Raw genomic sequence first — 23,737 nt, 5'->3', positions numbered from 1 at the left:
AATCATTTATCTGGAACCTGAAAACACCTAGAATTGCCAAAACCATCTTGAGGAAAAGAAACAGAAATGGAGGCATCACACTCCCAGACCTTAAACTATATTATAAAGCCATCATCATCAAAACAGCATGGTACTGGAACAAAAATAGGTACACAGACCAGTAGAGCAGAATTGAAAGCCCAAAAATAAATCCCCACACCTATGGACATCTAATCTTTGATAAGGGGGCCCAAAGCATCAAATGGAAGAAGGAGGCTCTCTTCAATAAATGGTGCTGGGAAAACTGGGTTGAAACATGCAGAAGAATGAAATTGAACCACTTTATCTCACCAGAAACAAAAATCAACTCCAAATGGATCAAAGACCTAGATGTCAGACCAGAAACAATAAAATACTTAGAGGGAAACATTGGTAAAACAGTTTCCCACCTACACCTCAAGGACATCTTTGATGAATCAAACCCAATTGCAAGGAAGACTAAAGCAGAAACAAACCAATGGGACTACATCAAATTGAAAAGCTTCTGCACAGCCAAAGAAACTATCACACAAAGAGACCCCTCACAGAATGGAGAAAATCTTCACATGCCATACATCAGACAAGAAACTAATCACCAAAATATATAAAGAGCTCAGCAAACTTAGCACCAAAAAAGAAAATGACCCCATCCAAAAATGGGCAGAGGATATGAACAAAACATTCACTACAGAGGAGATCCAAAAGACTAACAAACATATGAAAAACTGCTCTAGGTCACTGATTGTCAGAGAAATGCAAATTAAGACAACACTAAGATACCACCTCACTCCTGTAAGAATGGCATACATCAAAAAGGACAGCAGCAACAAATGCTGGAGAGAATGTGGGGACAGAGGAACCCTTTTACATTGCTGGTGGGAATGTAAATTGGTACAGCCTCTGTGGAGAGCAGTCTGGAAAACTCTCAGAAGGCTAGACATGGATCTTCCATATGATCCAGTAATTCCTCTCCTGGGCTTATACCCCAAGGACTCCATAACACCCAACCAAAAAGAGGTGTGTACTCTTATGTTCATAGCAGCACAATTCATAATAGCTAAAACCTGGAAGCAACCCAGGTGCCCAACAACAGATGAGTGGCTGAGAAAGCTGTGGTATATATACACAATGGAATACTATGCAGCTATCAAGAACAATGAACCCACCTTCTCTGACCCATCTTGGACAGGGCTAGAAGGAATTATGTTAAGTGAGCTAAGTCAGAAAGATAAAGATGAGTATGGGATGATCCCACTCATCAACAGAAGTTGAGTAAGAAGATTTGAAAGGGAAACTAAAAGCAGGACCTGACCAAATTGTAAGTAGGGCACCAAAGTAAAAGCCCTGTGGTGAGGGGTAGACATGCAGCTTCCTGGGACAGTGGGGGGTGGGAGTGGGTGGGAGGTATGGGTCACAGTCTTTTGGTGGTGGGAATGGTGTTTATGTACACTCCTAGCAAAATGTAGTCATATACATCACTAGTTAATTAATATGAGGGGGAAAATCAGTTGTATGTCTCGAAGTTTTTCAAAACACAAACTGAATCTTTTCAATATATAGGCTGTGTATTTGATATGCAGACTCTCTCAAAAGCCTAGACCAAGTAGATCCGAAGCAACCAATAGCACAGCTATATACAAGATATTGGGAACTGTACAGCAAACCATAACAAAAGGACTTTTCAAAGTTAACCCAATTACCAAATAATGTGATGATAACTAACTATCGATTGTCTTTTTGAACCCTAAGACAGCAGGAACCTCACATCTCCACTATAGAGTCCCTACTTCCCCCAGTCCTGGAACCCTTGGATAGGGCCCACTTTCCCGTATGCCTCTCCCAATCCATATCAAATAATATTGCATCCGCCAACCACAACCTAACCAACGCAACGATTGCCACCTCAGCATGCTTCACCTTAGATTGTGTCCAGAGACTTGACATGTGGAATGACAACCCTTCAGCTTCATTACTCGGGTGAGACCTTTCCTTTTATAGTACACTCTAATTTCATCTCAGGTAGTTCACTTTCTAAAAAAGTCCCAAAACCTAGATATACACCAGTTTCTGTGAGAGAGAGCTTATGTTCACACATATCCATAAACTACTGCATATATATATATACCTGAAAGCAGAAGTACACTAGAGTTTGCAGTGAGTACCTCCCTAACACTTCCTCTCCACTATTCCAAGCTTTGGGTCCATGATTGCTCAACAATTTGTTTGGCTTTGTATGTTAACTCTCTTTTCAATCACCAGGTTCCAGATGCCATCAGGATGCTAGCCAGGCTTCCCTGGATTGAAGACACCACCAATGTGTCCTGGAGCTCAGCTTCCCCAGAGACACACCCTACTAGGGAAAGAGAGAGGCAGACTGGGAGCATGGACTGACCAGTCAATGCCCATGTTCAGTGGGGAAGCAATTACAGAAGCCAGACCTTCTACCTTCTGCAACCCTCAATGACCCTGGGTCCAGAGGGATAGAGAATGGGAAAGCTATCAGGGGAGGTGGTGGGATATGGAGATTGGGTGGTGGGAATTGTGTGGAGTTGTACCCCTCCTACCCTATGGTTTTGTTAATTAATCCTTTCTTAAATAAAAAAATTTTTAAAGAAATATTACTCAGCTATAAAAAATGATGACTTCACCGTTTTCGGCCGATCTTAGATGGACCTTGTAAAATTCATGCTAAGTGAAATAAGTCAGAGACAGAAGGATGAATATGGGATGATCTCACTCTCAGGCAGAAGTTGAAAAACAAGATCAAAGAGAAAACACAAGTAGAACCTAAACTGGATTTGGCATATTGCACCAAAGTAACAGACTCTGGGGTGGGTAGGAGGGAGAGTACAGATCCAAGAAGGATGACAAAGGACCTAGTGGAGGTTGTATTATTATATGGAAAACTGGGGAGTGTTATGCATGTACAAACTATTGTATTTACTGTCGAATGTAAAACATTAATTCCCCAATAAAGAAATTTTAAAAAGCTAAATGCAGGGAGTCAGGCTGTAGCGCAGCGGGTTAAGCGCAGGTGGCACAAAGCACAAGGACCGGCATAAGGATCCCGGTTCGAACCCCGGCTCCCCACCTGCAGGGGAGTCGCTTCACAGGCGGTGAAGCAGGTCTGCAGGTGTCTATCTTTCTCTCCTCTCTGTCTTCCCCTCCACTCTCCATTTCTCTCTGTCCTACCCAACAACAACAACAACAATAATAACTACAACAATAAAACAACAAGGGCAACAAAAGGGAATAAATAAATAAAAATAAATATTTTTAAAAAATTTTAAAAAACTAAATGCAAATTATATGAACATCATTTATTTTTATGTATAATAAATAATTTTTAGCATATTAAAAAAACCTATAGAGTATCTCTGACTTCTAATAGTGAGATGCCAGTTATATTGCTAAATATCCTACAATACTTGGGACATAAAACCAACAAACACACACAGACACACATGCACACACACATAAGCACACACACACACACACACACACACACACACACACACACACACTGCCAATGTTGAGAAGCCTTGCTTTCTAAACCTTCGTCTGCCTTGTCCAAGCAACCATACTGACCTGTGAATGTAGGCTTAGTCTCACACAGCTCATTGTAAACTCCACAGCCAGCTTTGTCTTCTGAGAGGGAACCATGCAGCCAAGTAATACTGGAAAAATTCTTCATGGGTCTTGGGGGAAAAAAAAAGAAAAAAGACAACTGAAAGATAGTGTCCATTTGTTTTATTCTACTTGTCTCTACTTTATTTGTCACAGCGGCTACTGAAACACACATGCCTTTTGCAAAAATACAGGTTTAGATCTCTTAATTCAAACTGTACCTGACACATCCAATTTTCCACCTAACCTAGACTCCTCCAAGCCACTAGGCTTTGGGTGGCCTAATTTACAGAAGAATAATATCCTTTCTCCTGGGTAGACTAACTGAATCAGTCTTCTAATTTAATCCATTGCACTTTTGATTCAGAGATGATGTGTCAGTTCTCCAGGGCCACTGAGGTTTTCTCCCATGTTTGATACAGATAGATCGTATTATAGAGCACCTTGACATTTTACAAATTCAAACATCTCCCTTGACATGAATAGGAGTTCTTACAATACTGAAGATCTCACTTTCCATGGTTATTTTGTTTCCTGGGTCAATCGCTTTTGATACATTAAAATTCCATAAGAGAGAAAAAAATGTCAAATCAAATCTGGATTGGGGTGGGTACCACGTAGAAACTGACATAAGTTTTTAGATTTTCTTCCCGTTTCCTCCTTGAGTTAGAGCTAGGATGATAGAAATAGAGTTTTTTTTTTTTTCCAGGAGTTCCTGGGTATTGGGAGTCAAGGATGATATTCAGGGCCTGGTGTCCACTTGTCTTTCTGTTTTCGGGCCAGATGGAGGTAGCTGTGTGGTTGGAACGCTCTGTTCTAAAGCAGAATCTACAATAGCCAAGCCACCCTCATAGCCAAAGGCAAGACCATCCTAAAAGCTGGAATTATACTTTATTGAGTTCAGGGGGTCAGGAAAGTAGTGGATTTCAGCAGCCAGGTCCCATTCTGGCCTCCTGGTAGAATTCCCTGTGCCTGTGATCCTCTCAAAGAGTGTGATCACAGGAAGCTCCAAGGGAAGGGATTGGGATCCCAGGCAATTCCCAGGGATTGTGATCACCCAGTACCTGATTATTTTCTGATAGCCATCATAGTGCAGAAAAGGAAGGAAACGGGACCCATTTCCAGATTTCTGTAGGACATAAATGGAGTAATCCATGCACCTCTCTCCCTGGAGGTCCACATATATGGGACCGGTGATTCCTGAGAAGATAGAAGAATGCACACACTAAGCAAGACAGAGGAGAATGTTCAGTGACTCCTGTCAGCAGAACTTGCTCCCCAGCAGCTCCCCAAAGCCATTTGTGGACTTTGCCATTTCAAGGCACCAGTGTAAAGGTCGACCATGGATAGAAAGCAGTTCAGAAGCGGTGCCTTGGTGGAGCTCAGGGGTCACTTTGAGCAGGTAGATGGGTTTTGTTGTGCTAAAGGACCGTCTGGCATTTCTAAAAGCTTAAGCAGCTGGCAGAGTGCAGGACTTGAGGCTTCACATGTACAGGAGTGGTGCTCTGACATCTCTCTCCCTGTCATATGAGACTCTCATGTGACTAGACAAAGTAAATTTAAAATAAAGGTCAATGGGGGATAAGAGGGAACTTCAGACATGCAAATATGGTACACCGCCACTGAACTATCTCCCAGCCCAACACTATATATTTGAATTACTCTTCAGTATTATTCAACAGTGAAGCATTTGAACCTTGGTCCTATTTGAATTCTAACTCTACCTACCACCTTTTGACTTGGTGACCTTGAGCAGGTGCATAACACTTATATCCCAGGTTTACACACCTCTGTAGTAAAATACCACAGTAACAGTACTGACTCATGGGGTTGGGTGAGGGTGGCATAAGCTAGTACATAGAAGCTCTTGGCACTCTGCTTGGCATAAAGTTAGCCCCCATAGATGCAGAAGTGTTATACCAGGGGAGAATCAAAGCAGTTTTCTCCAAAGTAAAAAAGAAGGGAGTCGGGTGGTAACACAGTGGGTTAAGTGCACATGGCGCAAAGCACAAGGACTGGCATAAGGATCCTGGTTTGAGGCCCCGGATCCCCATCTGCAGGGGAGTCCCTTCACAAGTAGTGAAGCAGGCCTGCAGGTGCCTATCTTTCTCTTCCCCTCTCTGTCTCCCCCTCCTCTCTCCATTTCTCTCTGTCCTATCCAACAGCGACAACATCAATAACAGCAACAATAATAACTACAACAAGGACCACAAAAGGGAATAAATAAATAAATGTTTTTTAAAAAAAAAAAAAAGAAAAGAAAGTTGACTAATAGGGAGGAGGTAGATAGCATAATGGTTATGCAAAGAGACTTTCATGCCTGAAGCTCCAAAGTCCCAGGTTCAATCCTCCTCACCACCATAAATAAACCAGAGTTGAGCAGTGCTCTGGTAAAAGAGAGAAAGAAAGAAAGAAAGAAAGAAAGAAAGAAAGAAAGAAAGAAAGAAAGAAAGAAAGAAAGAGACAAAGAAAGAAAAAGTAGACTAACATAAACATGTCCTTAGGAGTTTATAGTCAAAATATGAATAGACATGACCCCTGAGTCAGATTGATGTGGTAAAACAATTAATCGTATTTACACATTTTCTTCAAGTTTGGGAGCTACTCTTTGTCTTATTCCAGCTTCCTTGTTCTATTCTGAACTCTGACTACATCTTCCCAGACAATATTTTTAGCCCACTTCCATGTTAACTATCAAGCTTGGACAAAAAAGTACTAAAAAGTCAGAAGTCCCTAGGATTATACCTAAAATAGACTTCCTAGATTCTTATCACCCTAAAATCACTAGTCTCACCAGGTCTATTCCTACTTTTTTGGTTCCTATTTATTAAAAATCTTCTCATACCACAGAACTTACTGCCTTTCAGACACTAAGTTGCAAATTCCACTCTGAACTCCACAGGTGGAAGACCTTATCCAGTGTCCTGGAATCTCACCTCTCCAGAGCTCTACCCCAACTAGGAAAGGATAGAAACAGGCTGGGGTTATGGATCAAGCTGTCAATGCCCAAGTCCAGTTGAGAAGAAGTTACAGAAGCCAGACCTTTCACCTTCTGCACCCCAAAAAGAATTTTGGTCCATACTCGTAGAGGGGGAGATATATTAGGGGAAGATGACTAGAAGGCTCTGAAACCCACTGCATAAGGACCCAGAGAGAGAAGAGGAAAAAAGGAAAGACATTCAGAAGTAGTAACAGGTATAGGTGTGAGTTAGGAAAAATGAAAGGCAGGACCATAGAAAAAAGAACACATGCACATATATATGGATAGTTATAGAAATCACTGTCAACACTGCAGTCTCCAGTGGAGGGAATGGGGATAAAGAATTCTGGTGGTAGAAATGGTGTGCAGTTGTATCACTGTTATTTTGTAATTTTGCAAATCACTAATTAAAAGTAAAGAGGGGAGGAAGTTTATAGTAATAAATCAGGCCCAGAACCCTCTATAATTTGTGTTTATGTGTGTGTGTGTGGGGGGGGGTGTTTAATAAGATCATGGATGGAACCTCAGGAGTCAAATATCACACTCTTGAGTTTTATTCTTTATGATTCCCTTTGTTTTCTAAGGTTTGTTTTTTAAGAAAGAATGCATGAATTATCATTCTGGCAGGTAGTGTCAGGTATCAAACCTGGGGCCTTGTATTTAAGAGTCCTCTGCGTATCTGTGTTCTACCACTGTCTGTCTCCTGGCAGCCTGAAGATTCCCCTGGAAATAAAATGGATGAAATGAAATGAAATGAAATGAAATGAAATGAAATGAAATGAAATGAAATGAAATGAAATGAAATGAAGAAGAAACTTTCTGGGGGAGATGACTAGGTGCCTCAGTGACTACCACCAGACCCCCTCACCTGGTGCAGGTAGCCCCTGGACAGAGCAGACAGTGCTCAGAGCAGACAAATTTAACCTCAGTCACACCTAAGAGGAGACAGAAGTCTCCACTACAAAGAGGAATATGTATGGGTCAGTGGAAGGCCTGGGAAAAGCCTTCAGTGACACATCCAACATTCCAAAGTCACCCAGAATGCAGCATCAGGCCCAAGTACAGAAAATGCACCAGAGGGCAGGCCACTTACCCCGCAGAGAAGTCTGGTTAGAGCCCCTCAGAGTGCTGACCAGCAGCCGTCCATCGTGGAAGTCACTCCCAGCCTGGATCATCTGCTTCACAGTCTGAGCATAGAGCAGGACGGCGTCATGAAGGAAGGCTGAGTATGGGCTCACCTTCAATGAAAGGAACAAACAAACCTTGGGGCTAGAAGTCATGGCTCCTCAGGCCCAGTCCAGCTTGGCTAGCAGAATCACTCTCCACCCTCTTTAGAGTGCACAAAATGGCAGAGAGCTAGCTCAGCTGGTACAGCACACTCTATACCATGGGTGATGCCCTTGTCCAAGTCCTAGACACAACACGGGAGCATTATGCATGGCACCAGGGTAAGTTCCATGAATGGTGGAGCACTGTTATCATTTCTTTCTCTCTTTCTTTCTTTCTTTCTTTCTTTCTTTCTTTCTTTCTTTCTTTCTTCCCCTCTCTCTCTCTCTCTCTCTCTCTCTCTCCTTCCTGTTTTCATTTTAAAATTGGAATGGAAAAAAGCCTGCAGGGAGCAGTGAAATATTATAGGTGTGAGGCCCTGAAAAATGAAATTAAAAAGAACAAAATGAATATTCTTTGTCCCTTTTACATGCTGGGCCTGAGTGTAAACCTAGATGTTGCAATCTTCAACTTTCTTTTGTGGGCCTCACTTTTCCCCCGCTAGAACACATGAGCCTTTAGATCAGGAATAGCTTGCCAGGTCAGAGCCAGGAGGGATTATGGTTTAATGAAAAGAAGGGGGGGCAGGTATCAATTCATCTGGTAGAGGGCACACACATTATCTTGTGCAATGACCTGGTTTCAAGCCACTGTTCCGCACCTGCATGAGGGAAGCTTACCAAATTGTGGAGCAGTGCTGCAGATGTTTATCTTTCTCTCTGTCTCTTTCTCCCTCTCTATCACTGGAAGTAGCTCCAGCTCTGGGCAAAATTCCCTCCATGACAAACATCTTTGTGGGAACCAGGCATCTTGCCCTGTCATCCTACACATACTGAAATTACCACTGGCAGAGTCTTGTCTTCGCAGTAGGCCATGCCATCTGCTTGCCTGGACTCGCCTAGCATCGTATCTCTCCACTCAGTCTACACAGGTCACCCTGCTCAATCCCCTGACATCCTCTGGGGGAAAGGAAATTAGCCTGATCCAAGGACCCATCAGCATCTGTTCTGCTACTTCCATGTACAATGGCATCTGATACTCAAAGCCACAGCCTGGGAAGCAGATATCACTAGCTGTCCCATGTTACAGGTGAGGAGACTAAAGTGTAGGGACCACAGTTAGTGAAAGCAGAATTAAGATGGACATCCAGGTATCTGACTCCAAAACCATGTGATTTCTCTTGTTTTGTCTAGAATGCCGATTTCACAAGGCAACATTAGACTATTACTTATTTGGAACCATGAAAGATGAAGAAGAGAGATTGTGGTGTGTGTGTGTGTGTGTGTGTGTGTGTGTGTGTGTGTGTGTGTGTGTGTGTGTGTACAGAACTGGAAGAAGAGGGAAAATAAATGGGAGAGAATCAGGTATAAATAGGCCCAAGGAGGGATTTGGAGGACTTTCGGGGCAAGAAGACTATTATCAGACCTGATCCTCTGCAGAGATGGAGCTGTGGAAGGGTGGCCTCTTCAGCTTCTGGTAGACTTGCTTCCGGAAGCCTTTATCTCTACTGCTGTCTTCATAGAAGCTGAGGGCGATGAGTAACACTGACTCGTAGATTTTGGGGAAGTGTATCACCCTCTGATTTGTCATTGCCTCCTTCCAGAAATGATCCTAAAAAGTAAAGGGAAACATAGTCACATGATAACATATGACCTAAGCAGCAGAAATACTCAAGGTCAATGTCCAATTGGACTCTCTACATTCTAGTCCTTAAAAACATGCTGACCACAAAGAACATACTATGTCAGGTCCACCCTAAACAGAATCAGGGGACGAAAATAAAAAAATAATAAAGGAGAGGTCAGGTAGTGGTACACCTGATTGAGCACATATCTTACTATGTATGAGGACCAGAGTTCAAGCCCCCATCCCACCTGCAAGAGGGAGGCTTCATGAGTGGTGGAACAGTGCTACAGGTGTCTATTCTTCTTTGCCTCTCTCTCTCTCTCTTTCTTTCTCCCTCTATCAAAGAAAAAGGAGAATGTAAGAACTACTAAGGGTGGTGAAATCATGAAGGCACTTCTTCTTCTAGCATTTGCCCTTCTTCCGTAGCCAGTCAACAGCGTCAGGTTGAGCCTGATGTAAAATTTCAAGACCTCCTTTGAATCTGGAGAGGTGGCAGTCATTGACTATGTGGGACATAGTCTGTCTGTAGCCGCAGGGGCAGTTCGGGTCATCTCTGGCTCCCCACCGATGGAACACAGCGGCGCACCGGCCAAGGCACTGAGCTCTAGCAATAAACCTGGTGTGATTGGGGGGCGGGGGACAAATACATAAGAACCTACCAAGGGTATCAAATAACTGAGAGAAAGAAAGCTTATTTGTAAACAATAGGTGGCAAAAACTGAAAGAGAAGCTTAGGTCTGCTGATTCTCAGTTATCTCTTTGTGACTTAAGTGGGTCTTATTATTCTTAGCTGTATTCTTATTTTATAACAATAATACCCACTCAATGTATGTTTCTATAGGAAAGATAATAGGACCTTTACTAATGTTCTCTCCTGTTCACTCTTAGATATATCCAAATGTTCTAGCCTTGAGGTGTGTGTGTGTGTGTGTGTGTGTGTGTGTGTGTGTGTGTGTTTGTGTGTGTGTGTGTATGTGACAGAGACAGAGAGACAGAGATAAAGGAAGAGGGAGAAAGAGCTTGTACTTGTGTATGTGTTATACATTTTACATAATATATCATGGTCCTAAAAGTCAGGAAAAATGTCGCCGCATGTTAAGATATGATCTGAGCAGCAGGACTACAGCTTTGACCTTTTCCCACTTGAGCCTATTTGGGGAACACTTCTATTTTTGAAAGCAGTGTGAATTCAATTACTTGTGTGTTGCCTGGTTTAGTTCTAGTTTTACATTCTTTTGTGTTATTTATTTTTATTTATTTACTTACTAATTTTTTGAGATAGAGGTAGGTATGTTGGAAGAGTGAAAAAGGCCACTGCATCAAATCTTCCCTCGATGCAGTGGGTACTGGGCTCAAACCTGGATAGTGCACATATCAAAACACAGTTTTATATACTTTCTGCCACTACAAATCAATCAGAATTTGATCATCAAGGGGGTCGGGCGGTGGCGCAGTGGGTTAAGCACACACGCAATGCGCAGGGACCGGCGTAAGGATCCCGGTTCGAGCCCCCAGCTCCCCACCTGCAGGGGAGTCGCTTCACAGGCGGTGAAGCAGGTCTGCAGGTGTCTATCTTTCTCTCCCCCTCTCTCTCTGTCTTCCCCTCCTCTCTCCATTTCTCTCTGTCCTATCCAACAACAGAGCAACGTCAACAATGGCAATAATAACCGCAACGAGGCTGCAACAACTAGGGCAACAAAAAGGGGAAAAAATGGCCTCCAGGAGCAGTGGATTCATGGTGCAGGCACCGAGCCCAGCAATAACCCTGGAGGAAAAAAAAAAAAAAAAAAATAATTTGATCATCAAGTGCTAAGAAAACTACAGGAGAGCACAAGACCTGTAAACCTGAGGCCCTAGGTTCAAACCCTGACACCTCATGTATCAGAACTTTCTCATTAAAATATTTATGAGTTGTCGTCAGGGAGATGGTACAGTAAATAAAGCAATGGACTCTCAAGCATGAGGTCCTGAGTTTGATCCCCGGCAGCGCATGTGCCAGAGTGATGCCTGGTTCTCTCTCTCCTTCTATCTTTCTCATTAATAAATAAAATCTTTTATATTTGTGAGTTAAAATATATTTATGAATTAATAAAATAAACCTTTTGAAATGTTTTTAGATAATTTGATTTATCAAAGATTTGAGAAAAAGCAAGTAGGGGGTTAGAAGAGCCTCCATACCAATATTAAGATTTGGTTGATATCTGCCAAAAGGTGAAGTTGATAGGTGATTTTTAAAAAGGGGTGGAGTGGGATGGGGGAGATAGCATAATGGTTATGCAAACAGACTCTCATGACTGAGGCTCCAAAATCCCAGGTTCAATCCCCCACACCACCATAAGCCAGAGCTGAGCAGTGCTCTGGTGTTTCTTTCTCTCTGTGTCTGTCTCTGTCTGCATCTAAATAAAATAAATAAAATATTTTTTTTAAAAAAAGGGATCGAGTGGTTGGGGAGGTGGCACAGTAGATAAAGCATTAGACTCTCAAGTATGAGGCCCTGAGATCAATCCCTGACAGCACATGTATCAGAGTGACGTCTGGTTCTTTCTCTTTCTCCTCATATCTTTCTCATTAATAAATAAATTAAATCTTTGAGAAAAAAACTCATTTGCATCCAAACTGTAGATACTAAGAGTATTTTTTTTTTTCTGTAACTTTATCTTTCTAAAATGAGTTTGTTTAGGATTGGGAAAATATCACAGCCTGTTATAACACAGAGTTTGCCTGCCTGAAGCCCCAGAGGTTTTGAATTCAATCAACAGAAACATTTTTTTAATTTTTTTTATTATCTTTATTTAGTTATTGGATAGAGACAGCCAGAAATTGAGAGGGTAGGGGTGATAGAGAAGGAGAGAGAGAGGAAAAAAAAAAAAAGAAAGAAAGAAAGAAAGAAAGAAAGAAAGAAAGAAAGAAAGAAAAAGACACCTGAAACCCTGCTTCACCATTTGGGAAGCTTTTGCCCTGCAGATGGGGACCAGGGGCTCAAACCTGGGTCTTTGAGCACTGTAACACGTGCACTCAACCAGGTACAACACCACCTGGCCCCCTCACAGAAATATTTTATGGAAGAACTAAGCAGTGTTTTGGTGTCACTCTCATAAAAAATAACTGTTTAAGAAAATCAACTTACAGCTGGCAAGTTATCTTGCAAGATATGTGCTTTGTCATGTGCATGACCCAACTTAAGGATGGGCTCCCACTGACTGCACTGAGGGGAAGCTTAGACGCTGTGGTATCCATCCTTCATCCCAAGATGGCAATGTTCTTTTTATGAGAAAGAGAAACCAGAGCTACAATCTGTTGCATATGGTGCAGAGAGCCAGTAGCCTCACCTGTGCCAGCAACCTGGATCGGTAAACAGTCCTAGAAGAATCTCTCCTGCTTCAATGCTTTGCTTAACCTTTTACTGTGTGGTGGAAATGTGAGTAAATTTTATCTATTCAGCACATCATGATCTCAAAGTAAGGATACAAGTGCCTGTCTCCTAGTGTCACAGTGAGCTGAGCTAAATCATCCTTGCATGTAACAAGTGCTCCATCTTTGTCACTTCTTACTAGGGAGTCATTGGTCACCCACCTCTAACTGCTGCAAAATGATGAAGATAAAGTCTCCTGTGTTGAGTCCCAGGCTCTCTGCAGCCTGCAGGATCACTTTTGCATCTTGTGAGCTGCAGATTAAGATGATAACTAGAAGAAGAGAAAGAGTCAGTCAATTGTATATACAAAGGTGTGTATATTGTATATATAAAGTCAGTCAATTATATATACAAAGGTGTGCACGCGCACACACACATTTTGTAAAGTCTAGCCTGAAGCCACTCCAAATAAGATATGAACATGAATGTTTTCTTTCCTTGAGCTTGCTCTTGGAAATAGGGATGCCTTAACAACCCTTAGAGTGCATACTTCTTGAACCACATCAGTAAGATGCAATCTGACAGTTTTTGCCCTATGAAAGGAAACACAATCTTCACTGCTGTGGCAAATAAGGCTTTTGCCAAACTGAAAGAATAGCAACAGTTCAGCGTTGGGCCAGTGAGAACCCTCAGGCTTAAGACATTTACAAATGCAAAGACTAATAATCAGCTTCTAGTCATTCTGAATATCAAAAGAAAAAGCTTCTACACCTGGCAATTGAATAGAACAGAAATCTGTGGCACACAACCACTCCCCCTACTTTCCCATAGAACGCAATTTCTATTGAAAAGTATATAACCAGTGGACTCCTGCCTAGGAGCTCGAACCCTTAGTTGGCATGCCTCCCTCTGTCTCACATGTGAGGCAGATAGTTTCTCTTTACTGTACACCTTTTCCTTCTCCTGGTGACTATTTCTTAACTTGTTTATTCTAGTAAACTCCCTAAAACCTTTGCTGCACTCTACCTTATTCTATCCCAGATGCCCTGTACATTGCCAGCCAGTAGGCCAATTATGGATTCTACAGCTCTCTTCTCAAGTATTACTTAAATATGTTAAAGACAACTGCTGTACTCTTGTTTCTTCGTCTCACTGACTCAGAGCAAGAGACCTGACCTGTGACCCAACAGCCACACACCAGTTAGGAGTTCACAGTGTGCTTGGGATCAGAAAAGTAGTAAGACTTTCTGAGTTGGGACAAGAGTGAAAGAAGAGTTGGTCAAGGAGCTTTTCATTCATTCAAACATATCTGTGTTTATTTTGAGGATACACAAATGAAGTTGTGATTTATTCTTTAAATGAAGTAAATTATAATGCATCAACTATATGATAGGCATTGCTCTACACAAGCCAGAAGGCCCATTCACTGCACTTCACCCTGGGAGTTTTTGTTCAGACAGAAAACATATACATGAAGATATTAAAGAGACTGTAGTAGCTTCTAATCAGTGTAGGGAGAGTAGACATTGTGATAATAATAGAGGCAGGGACAAATTTATATTAAGTCTCATAATAAAGGAGTCAGGTGGTAGCGCAGTGGGTTAGGCACACATGGCACCAAGCACAAGGACCGGCGTAAGGATCCCGGTTCGAGCCCCTGGCTCCCCACCTGCAGGGGAGTCGCTTCACAGGTGGTGAAGCACGTCTGCAGGTGCCTCTCTTTCTCTCCTCCTCTCTGTCTTCCCCTCCTCTCTAAAATTTCTCTCTGTCCTACCTAACAATGACGACATCTATAACAATAACAATAACTACAACAACAATAAAAAACAACAAGGGTCTTCCCCAGCTGGAGGCATGGGGGGAGCTTCTCAAGTAGTGAAGCAGGGCTGCAGGTGTCATTTCTTTACATGCTGCTCTTCTCTTGATTTGTCTCTACTCAATAAAAGTATTAAAAGCTGAAAGAAAAAAAAGCAAGGGCAACAAAATGGGAAATTAAATAAATAAATATAAATTTTTTTTTTAAAGTCTCAGAATATGTGGGTGTGCCCTCTACTGAGTCTGGAAGGTTGAGAGGAAACTATGAAAAGAATGTGGGGGTGGGTGGGACTACAAGTGGCACTTCTGGCCAAGGGGTCTGCAAGTCCCCAAGTCCCAAGGCAGTAAGTCCCAAAGTCCCAAGACCAGAAAGAACTTAGTTTATCTGAGGAACAGAAAAGAGTCAATTGCTATTCATGCTGGCAAGTAAATCCGTACTAGCTCCACAACATAAACAATCACTATCATCTATTGACTAATTACTACATCCAGATACAATGTTCAGCACTTCACAGGCTTCACCTTATTTAACCCTCAGGCACACAGAGGTCAAGGTACTTGTTCAGGGTCACATAGCTAGAAGTTGTCAGAAGCTAGTTTCAAACTTAAATGTGTCTGTCTGCAGAGACCATGAACAAATCCAGGACCTGGTCCACTGAGAAGAAAATTCCAGAACTTACCCTGTGTATCATAACACTGTACCGTTTGGGATTCCACTTAGCTAAAAACAAGCAAACAGGGTCAGTAAAATGCCTCCCTTATATAGTATGCTGCTTTGTTATACGTATGACCCAGGTTGGAACCTGGCCTCCACCTTACTGAAGAAAGCTTTAGTTCTTTGGTCTGTTTGCTTTCTCTCCTCCTGCCCACAGCCACTACTTCTCTGCCTCTATCTAAAAATAAATAAATAAGTATAAAAACAAGATACTATTTTTACCTGCTTTCTACACTAATATATGCACAGAGTTCGAGTTTTAAGCAATCTGTTTCTCCTATTCGTCTCTCCAAACACAAGCAATAAAAGAATCTTTCCAATTTACCCCTGACAATTGATGACATGCTCCTAAGAGTCTTTTGAAGGAAAACCGGATCACTACTAGTACATCTCACACTGGTGGTGACGGTGAAATGAGATTTGAGTTCAGTCTCTATTACCCTCCACAACTCATCCACTCCATCCCAGGTAGACGTCTGACAATGACCTCCAAACACTCCAATGTCTTTCCAGCCCAGGTACTGGAGAATTTTCTGGAGCACATCACCTACTGTACGCATGGGTGGCATAAGCTTCACAGAAGTGTCATACAAGATAGCATTCTCCATCTTTGCTGTTTGTCCAATAAAGTCAAACATCGGAATGTTCCACTCAGAAGCCAGCAAGCCAATAACCTTGAAAGTAACCAGAAAGATGTCTTTCCATAATTGAGTTCATGCTACACTCAAAACACAGAGCAAGACATCTGCATACCCTTTGGATTTATGATTCTGTGGGTAATTTTTTTATTAACTAGAATGCTGTCCTGCTCTGCTTATGGTTGTGAAAGAAATTAAACCATGAGACTTCATAGCCTTAAGAATGAAAGTTTGTTGCATAACTACTATGCTATCTCCCCCATCTCATCAGAATATTCACATTTCTGTGAAAAGGGTATTATCACAGATTTTATTGATAAAAACACGGGTGGGGCAATAAAATATGAATTATAAAGCTATCAAATAGTGGAGTAGGATTACAATCCAGGCAATAGGTTTCCAGAGCCTACCTTCAGACCTATTACTCTTAAGAGTCTTTCTTAATTTGTTCCAGATTTATGCCTCTCATCCCCTGCCCCAAGACCTTACTATTAACAAAGAACTTCGGAAACCTTGTTCTTAAAGGATTTTATGATGTATGACAAGATTTAAAATGCATAAATATTTAGTGCTAAATGTACTTATAGACTATACACTTTTGTAGGCATCTAGGAAAAGTAAGAATTACCTCTGGTTTGTGAATTAGGGATTTTGAGGGTAAAGGTAGACATAAGAAAGGCTCAGGATATATAAGCTTGACTTTAAAAAATAAGTATGTCTCGGGCAGCTAGATATGTGTCAGGTGGAAAATTCTAGGAGCGATCAACATTCAAATTCAAATTTGGATTTGACTCTATAGTTCCTCGCCCGCAATGATCTGAAGCTGCTCTTTGAACATGATAAGTGAGATGCCTCCTCCTCTTCTCAGTATCTGAGATATTGAGCTCTGGCCTCAATATCTCGCAGAACACAGGGTATCCAAGGTTATCAACAATCTAATTCCATTAAATAGACAGAAACTGTCCACTCTGGTTCTAGTTTATTGCAATGCACTATTTTGTTCTTCCCCATTTACTTTTACCATATTTAAATACCTTTTACAAACAACGAGAATTACACACAAATAAATTATTTCTTTTTCTATTCAAAACCAAATATCTGGTGGTCCGGGAGGTGGCGCAATGGATAAAGAACTGTATTCCCAGCCATGAGGTCCTGAGTTCGATCCCCGGCAGCACATGTACCATAGTGATGTCTGGTTCTTTTTCTCCTCCTATCTTTCTCATGAATAAATAAATAAATTCTTTTAAAAAAACATCTGGGGCCCCATAGATAGGGATAGGTTTTATTGTTGACTTCCCATGAGAAAGCAACAAAGACCAAAAATAGGTGTTTTTTTTTCCAAAAAATACTCTGAATGGTAGAGGTGCTTTAGTAATTCTCTCTCTCTCTCTCTCTCTCTCTCTCTCTCTCTCTCAATGGAAAATAAATAAAACAAACATTCATTTTTAAAAAATTTTCTGAGTCATGTGCTTGACATTAGAGTGAATAACAAGTCTGTGTATGTGTGTGCATGTGTGTAAATATCAAAAAATTAGCGAGTGAAAAATTACTGGTTTGAAAGTTTCTTTAAAGAAAATAAAAAATTTCTTTTTTTTTTTTGTTGCCCTTCTTGTTGTTGTTTTCTGATAGGACAGAGAGAAATGGAGAGAGGAGGGGAAAACAGAAAGAGGGAGAGAAAGAGAGACACCTGCAGACCTGCTTCACCGCTTGTGAAGCGACACCCCTGCAGGTGGGGAGCCTGGGTCTAGAACCAGGATCCTTAATGTCAGTCCTTGAGCTTTGAGCCATGTGTGAGTAACTCACTGTGCTAAAGCCCAGCCCCAAGAAAATAAAAAAATTCTAATAGCATGGCCTAATTACAACTCAAATGCTACCCATTGTCTACATTATTATTCATAATAACATCTTCCTTGTCAAAAACTACTCAAAACTGTACTGTCATCTTTAACACCACCTTTTCCAGTAAGAAAACAGTCCAAGTTTCTAGAAGGCTATGTACTCTACCTCTGCTGCTTCTGGGCATGCTGGTCCAAACAGGGCAGAAATTTGTTCTCTCTGAACCTGATTGGTCAAAATATCAAGAGCTTCCTTGGCACTGCAGGCTGAATTTGTGTAGGTGAACTCCCAGCTGAAGTTTTTGAAGTTTGTGGGCTCTGAGTTGAGCTTGTCCACTGCGATCTGGAAGCCTGCACCAAGCCGTTGCACGCTGAGTGGATGGGAGATGTTCCAGGGGGCTTGCAAACCCATGAGGAGTTTAGCAGCCTCAAGACACGCCACCAGCATACTGGCAAAGAGTGTCAGAACTAGTGTAGGGTGAGCGGCAAGGCACTCAGGCCCCAGATAGACTCCAAATGCTGGTGGGGTCCCAGTACCTGTCCTGGGAGCCATAGGTGGTGCCTAGAACCTGGATCAATGCAGAACTGGGGAAGGTTCAGCTTCCTGATTAACTGGAGCTTAAATGACAGTGCACAGTTCCCCGAGGACCACAACTTGCTTTCTATTCAGTGCTATTAATTAATCAAAACCTTCCCTGTTCACCATCAGTTCTAACCATAGAGAATCAACAGTCTTGCAGAACGAGGTCAGGACAGGGAATGAAACCTGGATCCAATGACCCTACTTTATAGTCCTGGGCAAGTCACATAGCATTCACCTGCCCCACATCCCCTCAACCCCACCCATCTACATTTTCTCTTCACTGGCATAATAAGAATTAAAATAAAAAAAAATTTTAAAAAAGAATAGGAAAGCTATCAGGGGAGGAGACAGGATACAGAGTTCTGGGGGTGAGGATTGTGTGGAGTCGTATCCCTCTTATTCTATGGTTTCTGTCAGTGTTTCCTTTTTATAAATAAAAATTAAAAAAAAGAATTAGAGAGCTATCAGATGTAGGCAGATGGATTGAGGTAGAATTCTTTTTTAAAATTTGTATTTATAATAACCAACATATATAAGGAGCTTACCAGACTCAACAACAAGACAACAAATAACCCCATCCAAAAATGGGGGGAGGACATGGACAGAATATTCACCACAGAAGAGATCCAAAAGGCCGAGAAACACATGAAAAAATGCTCCATGTCTCTGATTGTCAGAGAAATGCAAATCAAGACAACAATGAGATATCACTTCACTCCTGTGAGAATGTCACACATCAGAAAAGGTAACAGCAGCAAATGCTGGAGAGGATGTGGGGTCAAAGGAACCCTCCTGCACTGCTGGTGGGAATGTCAATTGGTCCAACCTCTGTGGAGAACAGTCTGGAGAACTCTCAGAAGGCTAGAAATGGACCTACCCTATGACCCTGCAATTCCCCTCCTGGGGATAGATCCTAAGGAACCCAACACATCCATCCAAAAAGATCTGTGTACACATATGTTCTTGGCAGCACAATTTGTAATAGCCAAAACCTGGAAGCAACCCAGGTGTCCAACAACAGATGAGTGGCTGAGCAAGTTGTGGTATATATACACAATGGAATACTACTCAGCTGTAAAAAATGGTGACTTCACCGTTTTCAGCCGATCTTGGATGGACCTTGAAAAAATCATGTTGAGTGAAATAAGTCAGAAACAGAAGGATGAATATGTGATGATCTCACTCTCAGGCAGAAGTTGAAAAACAAGATCAGAAAAGAAAACACAAGTCGAACCTGAAATGGAATTGGAGTATTACACCAAAGTAAAAGACTCTGGGGTGGGTGGGTGGGTGGGGAGAATACAGGTCCATGAAAAATGATGAATGAAATAGTGGGGGTTTTATTGCTAAATGGGAATCTGGGGAATGTTATGCATGTAAAAAAAAAAAAAAAAAAAAAGGAAGAAGAAGTAGAAACGCAAAGCAGAAATTGACTGAGTTTGGAGTATGGCACCAAAGTAAGAAAGCAGAAGTATACTAGAGTTTGCAGTGAGTACCTCCCTAATACTTCCTCTCCACTTTTCCAAGCTTTGGGTCCATGATTGCTCAACAATTTGTTTGGCTTTGTATGTTAACTCTCTTTTCAGTCAACAGGTTCCAGGTATCATCAGGATGCCGGCCAGACTTCCCTGGATTGAAGACACCACCAATGTGTCCTGGAGCTCAGCTTCCCCAGAGACCCATCCTACTAGGGAAAGAGAGAGGCAGACTGGGAGTATGGACCAACCAGTCAACGCCCATGTTCAGTGAGGAAGCAATTACAGAAGCCAGACCTTCTACCTTCTGCAACCCTCAATGACCCTGGGTCCATGCTCCCAGAGGGATAGAGAATGGGAAAGCTATTGGGGGAGGGGGTGGGATATAGAGATTGGGCGGTGGGAATTGTGTGGAGTTGTACCCCTCCTACCCTATGGTTTTGTTAATTAATCCTTTCTTAAATAAAAAAAATAATAAAAATAAAAATAAAATAAAAAAAAAAAGAAAAGAAAACACAAGTCGAACCTGAAATGGAATTGGAGTATTACACCAAAGTAAAAGACTCTGGGGTGGGTGGGTGGGTGGAGAGAATACAGGTCCATGAAAAATGATGAATGAAATAGTGGGGGTTGTATTGCTAAATGGGAATCTGGGGAATGTTATGCATGTAAAAAAAAAAAAAAAAAAAAAGGAAGAAGAAGTAGAAACGCAAAGCAGAAATTGACTGAGTTTGGAGTATGGCACCAAAGTAAGAAAGCAGAAGTATACTAGAGTTTGCAGTGAGTACCTCCCTAATACTTCCTCTCCACTTTTCCAAGCTTTGGGTCCATGATTGCTCAACAATTTGTTTGGCTTTGTATGTTAACTCTCTTTTCAGTCAACAGGTTCCAGGTGTCATCAGGATGCCAGCCAGACTTCCCTGGATTGAAGACACCACCAATGTGTCCTGGAGCTCAGCTTCCCCAGAGACCCATCCTACTAGGGAAAGAGAGAGGCAGACTGGGAGTATGGACCGACCAGTCAACGCCCATGTTCAGCGAGGAAGCAATTACAGAAGCCAGACCTTCTACCTTCTGCAACCCTCAATGACCCTGGGTCCATGCTCCCAGAGGGATAGAGAATGGGAAAGCTATCGGGGGAGGGGCTGGGATATGGAGATTGGGCAGTGGGAATTGTGTGGAGTTGTACCCCTCCTACCCTATGGTTTTGTTAATTAATCCTTTCTTAAATAAAAAAAAAAAAATTGAACGGAAAACTCCAAAAAAAAAAATAATAAAATAAAATAAAATTTGTATTTATAAAGTAGAAATATTGACAGGACCATAGGATAAGAGGGATACATTTCCACACAATTTCCACCACCAAAACTCCTTATCTCCCCCCCCCCCCCCGCCCCGATAGCTTTCCTATTTTTTATCCCTCTGGAGTATGGACCCAGAATCATTATGGGGTGCAGAAGGTGGAAGGTCTGGCCTCTCAGCTGAACATGGGCATTGGCAGGTTGATCCATACTCCCAGCCTGTCTCTCTCTTCCCGTAGTGGGGCAAGGATCTGGGGAGGCAGGGCTCTAGGACACGTTGGTGAGGTCGTCTTCCCAGGGAAGTCAGGTTGGCATCATGGTATCATCTGGAACCTGGTGGCTGAAAAAGAATTAAGATATAAAGCTGAAGAAATTGCTGATTGATCATGAGCCTAAATGCAAGATTATTGTAGATGAAGATGTAGGATCTCCATTTTGGAAAAAGCTAGTGGGTCTATTTTAGGTATATTCCTTACTGAACCTCCCATGTGGTGTCAGAATTGAAAGCTGAGCTGTGCACATGACAAAGGCAGGTGTCCTACCTGGTGAGCTATCTCTCTGACCCAGAGACTTTGTTTGTTTGTTTTTTCTAATACAAATTCACTATAGCAACTTATTCACCTGACATCAGAGCCTCTCTCCTCTGTTAGGACAGGTTTAAATAACTTTGCAAAGTAGTGTGATTACACAAACTCTCTTACTGTCTTCACAGGTACAATCACATGGGTTCAGAAGCCTACTAGGTACATTTGACCCGGAGCAAGTTAGTTAATTCTGTGTCTTCAAAATGAATATAGAAACAAGATCCATTGCAAAAATATAAAGCCTAACAAATTGTTGACTAGTCATGAAGATAAGGGGAAGAATATTGGAGATAAGGATTTGGGGGTCTCCATTTCAGAAAAAGCTAGTTGGTCTATTTTAGATATATTCCTTACTGAACCTATTGAGATAATCATGTGGTTTTTGGTTTTGCTTTTAGTTCCCTCTCTCCATTGACACTGGTCATCTCCATCAGGAACAACATGATGGACACCTTTGGGGGCCCCCATAGGACCTTGCCCTCAATGTGGATCAACAGTAGTAGAGAATGTTCCATCCTTCAAAGGGGGGTTGGATAACATATCTCTATCTACCACCTGAGGAGGATGGGTCCTGAAATTGGTGCAACTTCGAATGTTCCTACTCATGACCACAGAATGCGAGTTCGGACCTACAGGAATGCAGAGGTTACACAGGCTCCTATGCTTAATATGGGCCCCAGATCAGATCAAATCGATGGGGTTTACAGTCAACAATATTTATATACTTTTCCCATATTTGGGAGCTACTCTCTTCCCTGATCCAGCTTTCTAGCCCTTTTTCCAGCCATGACATCATCTCTCCAGATAATAATCTGGGTATACCTGCATATCAGATGTCAGGTGAAGGCAAAAACTAATAAAGTCATGGGCCCTTTACAATATACCTAAAATAGACCTACTAGTAGTGGTCCAGGAGTTGGCGCACTGGAGCACTGGATAAGGCACTTCACTCTCAAGTGTGAGGTCCCAAGTTCGGTCCTCAACAGCACATGTGCCAGAGTGATATCTGGTTCTTTCTGGTTCTTTCTTTCTCTCTCTCTCTCTCTCTCTCTCTCTCTCTGCCTCTCTCTCTCTCTCTCTTTCTCTCTCTCTCCTATCATTTCTCATGAATAAATAAATAAAATCTTTAAAAAATAAAATAAAGTAGAACTACTAGCTATTTCTAAAACGGAGACCCCAAATCTTCATCTGTAATATTCCAGCCTTTAGGTTCATGATTAGTCAACAATTTGTATGGCTTATATGTTAACTCTTTTTTCAGTCACCATGTTCCAGAAGCTACCATGATGCCAACTGGACTTATCTGGGCAGACAACCCCACCAATGTGTCCTGGAGTCCCACTTCCCCAGAGCTCTGCCCCACTAGGGATAGAGAGAGAGAGGTTGGGAGTATGGATCAACCTGCCAATGCCCATGTGCCTTCTTCTTCTTCTAGCGTTTGCCCTTCTTCCGTAGCCAATCAACAGCAAAGCTGTCAGGAGCTGCTTGTTGCTGGCTTTGAAAGTGACTGGGATCCATGTGGATTCAGTCAGCTAGGAAGGATCGTCAGTTTCCCCAATGAATGGGTACTCACGGGATGCACCACGAGAAGGTCGATCCAATGTGCCACGGGGAAGCAACTACAAAAGCCAGACCTTCCATCTTCTGCACCCTATAATGACTCTGGGTCTATGCTCCCAGAAGGTTAAAGAATAAGAAAGCTATCAGGGGAAGGGATGGGATACAGAGTTCTGGTGGTAGGAATTGTACCCCTCTACCTGATTGGTCATAGGAGGGTTTCTTCCCTTACATTCATTATTTATTTATTTATTTATTTATTTATTTATTGTCTGAATGTGTTTGCAATAAATAAAGAAGAAAAAAGAAAAGCATACATTTTAATTAATTGCATTTTCCTATGGTCTTGTCAGTGTTTCCAT

At 41.9% G+C, this 23,737-nt stretch overlaps 1 protein-coding gene across 1 annotated transcript in view; it reads right to left on the bottom strand.

Moving 5' to 3' along the window:
* Positions 1 to 18,428, bottom strand: part of LOC103126847 (guanylate cyclase 2G-like) — an 81,583-nt gene extending 63,155 nt beyond the window's left edge. Inside the window, exons 1-7 of the mRNA XM_060172259.1 lie at positions 18,045 to 18,428; positions 15,725 to 16,073; positions 13,091 to 13,200; positions 9,317 to 9,502; positions 7,719 to 7,863; positions 4,710 to 4,845; positions 3,607 to 3,716 (exon numbers count right to left, since the gene is read on the bottom strand). Coding sequence (XP_060028242.1) covers positions 3,607 to 3,716; positions 4,710 to 4,845; positions 7,719 to 7,863; positions 9,317 to 9,502; positions 13,091 to 13,200; positions 15,725 to 16,073; positions 18,045 to 18,428 — 1,420 coding nt within the window. The remainder of the gene's footprint in view (positions 1 to 3,606; positions 3,717 to 4,709; positions 4,846 to 7,718; positions 7,864 to 9,316; positions 9,503 to 13,090; positions 13,201 to 15,724; positions 16,074 to 18,044) is intronic.
* Positions 18,429 to 23,737: the final 5,309 nt, after the last annotated feature.

The sequence above is a fragment of the Erinaceus europaeus genome, chromosome 14, assembly GCF_950295315.1.
Source record: "Erinaceus europaeus chromosome 14, mEriEur2.1, whole genome shotgun sequence".
Taxonomy (NCBI): Eukaryota; Metazoa; Chordata; class Mammalia; order Eulipotyphla; family Erinaceidae; genus Erinaceus; species Erinaceus europaeus.
Note: the sequence above shows the minus strand (reverse complement) of the source record. Positions and strands in the feature narration are given on the sequence as shown.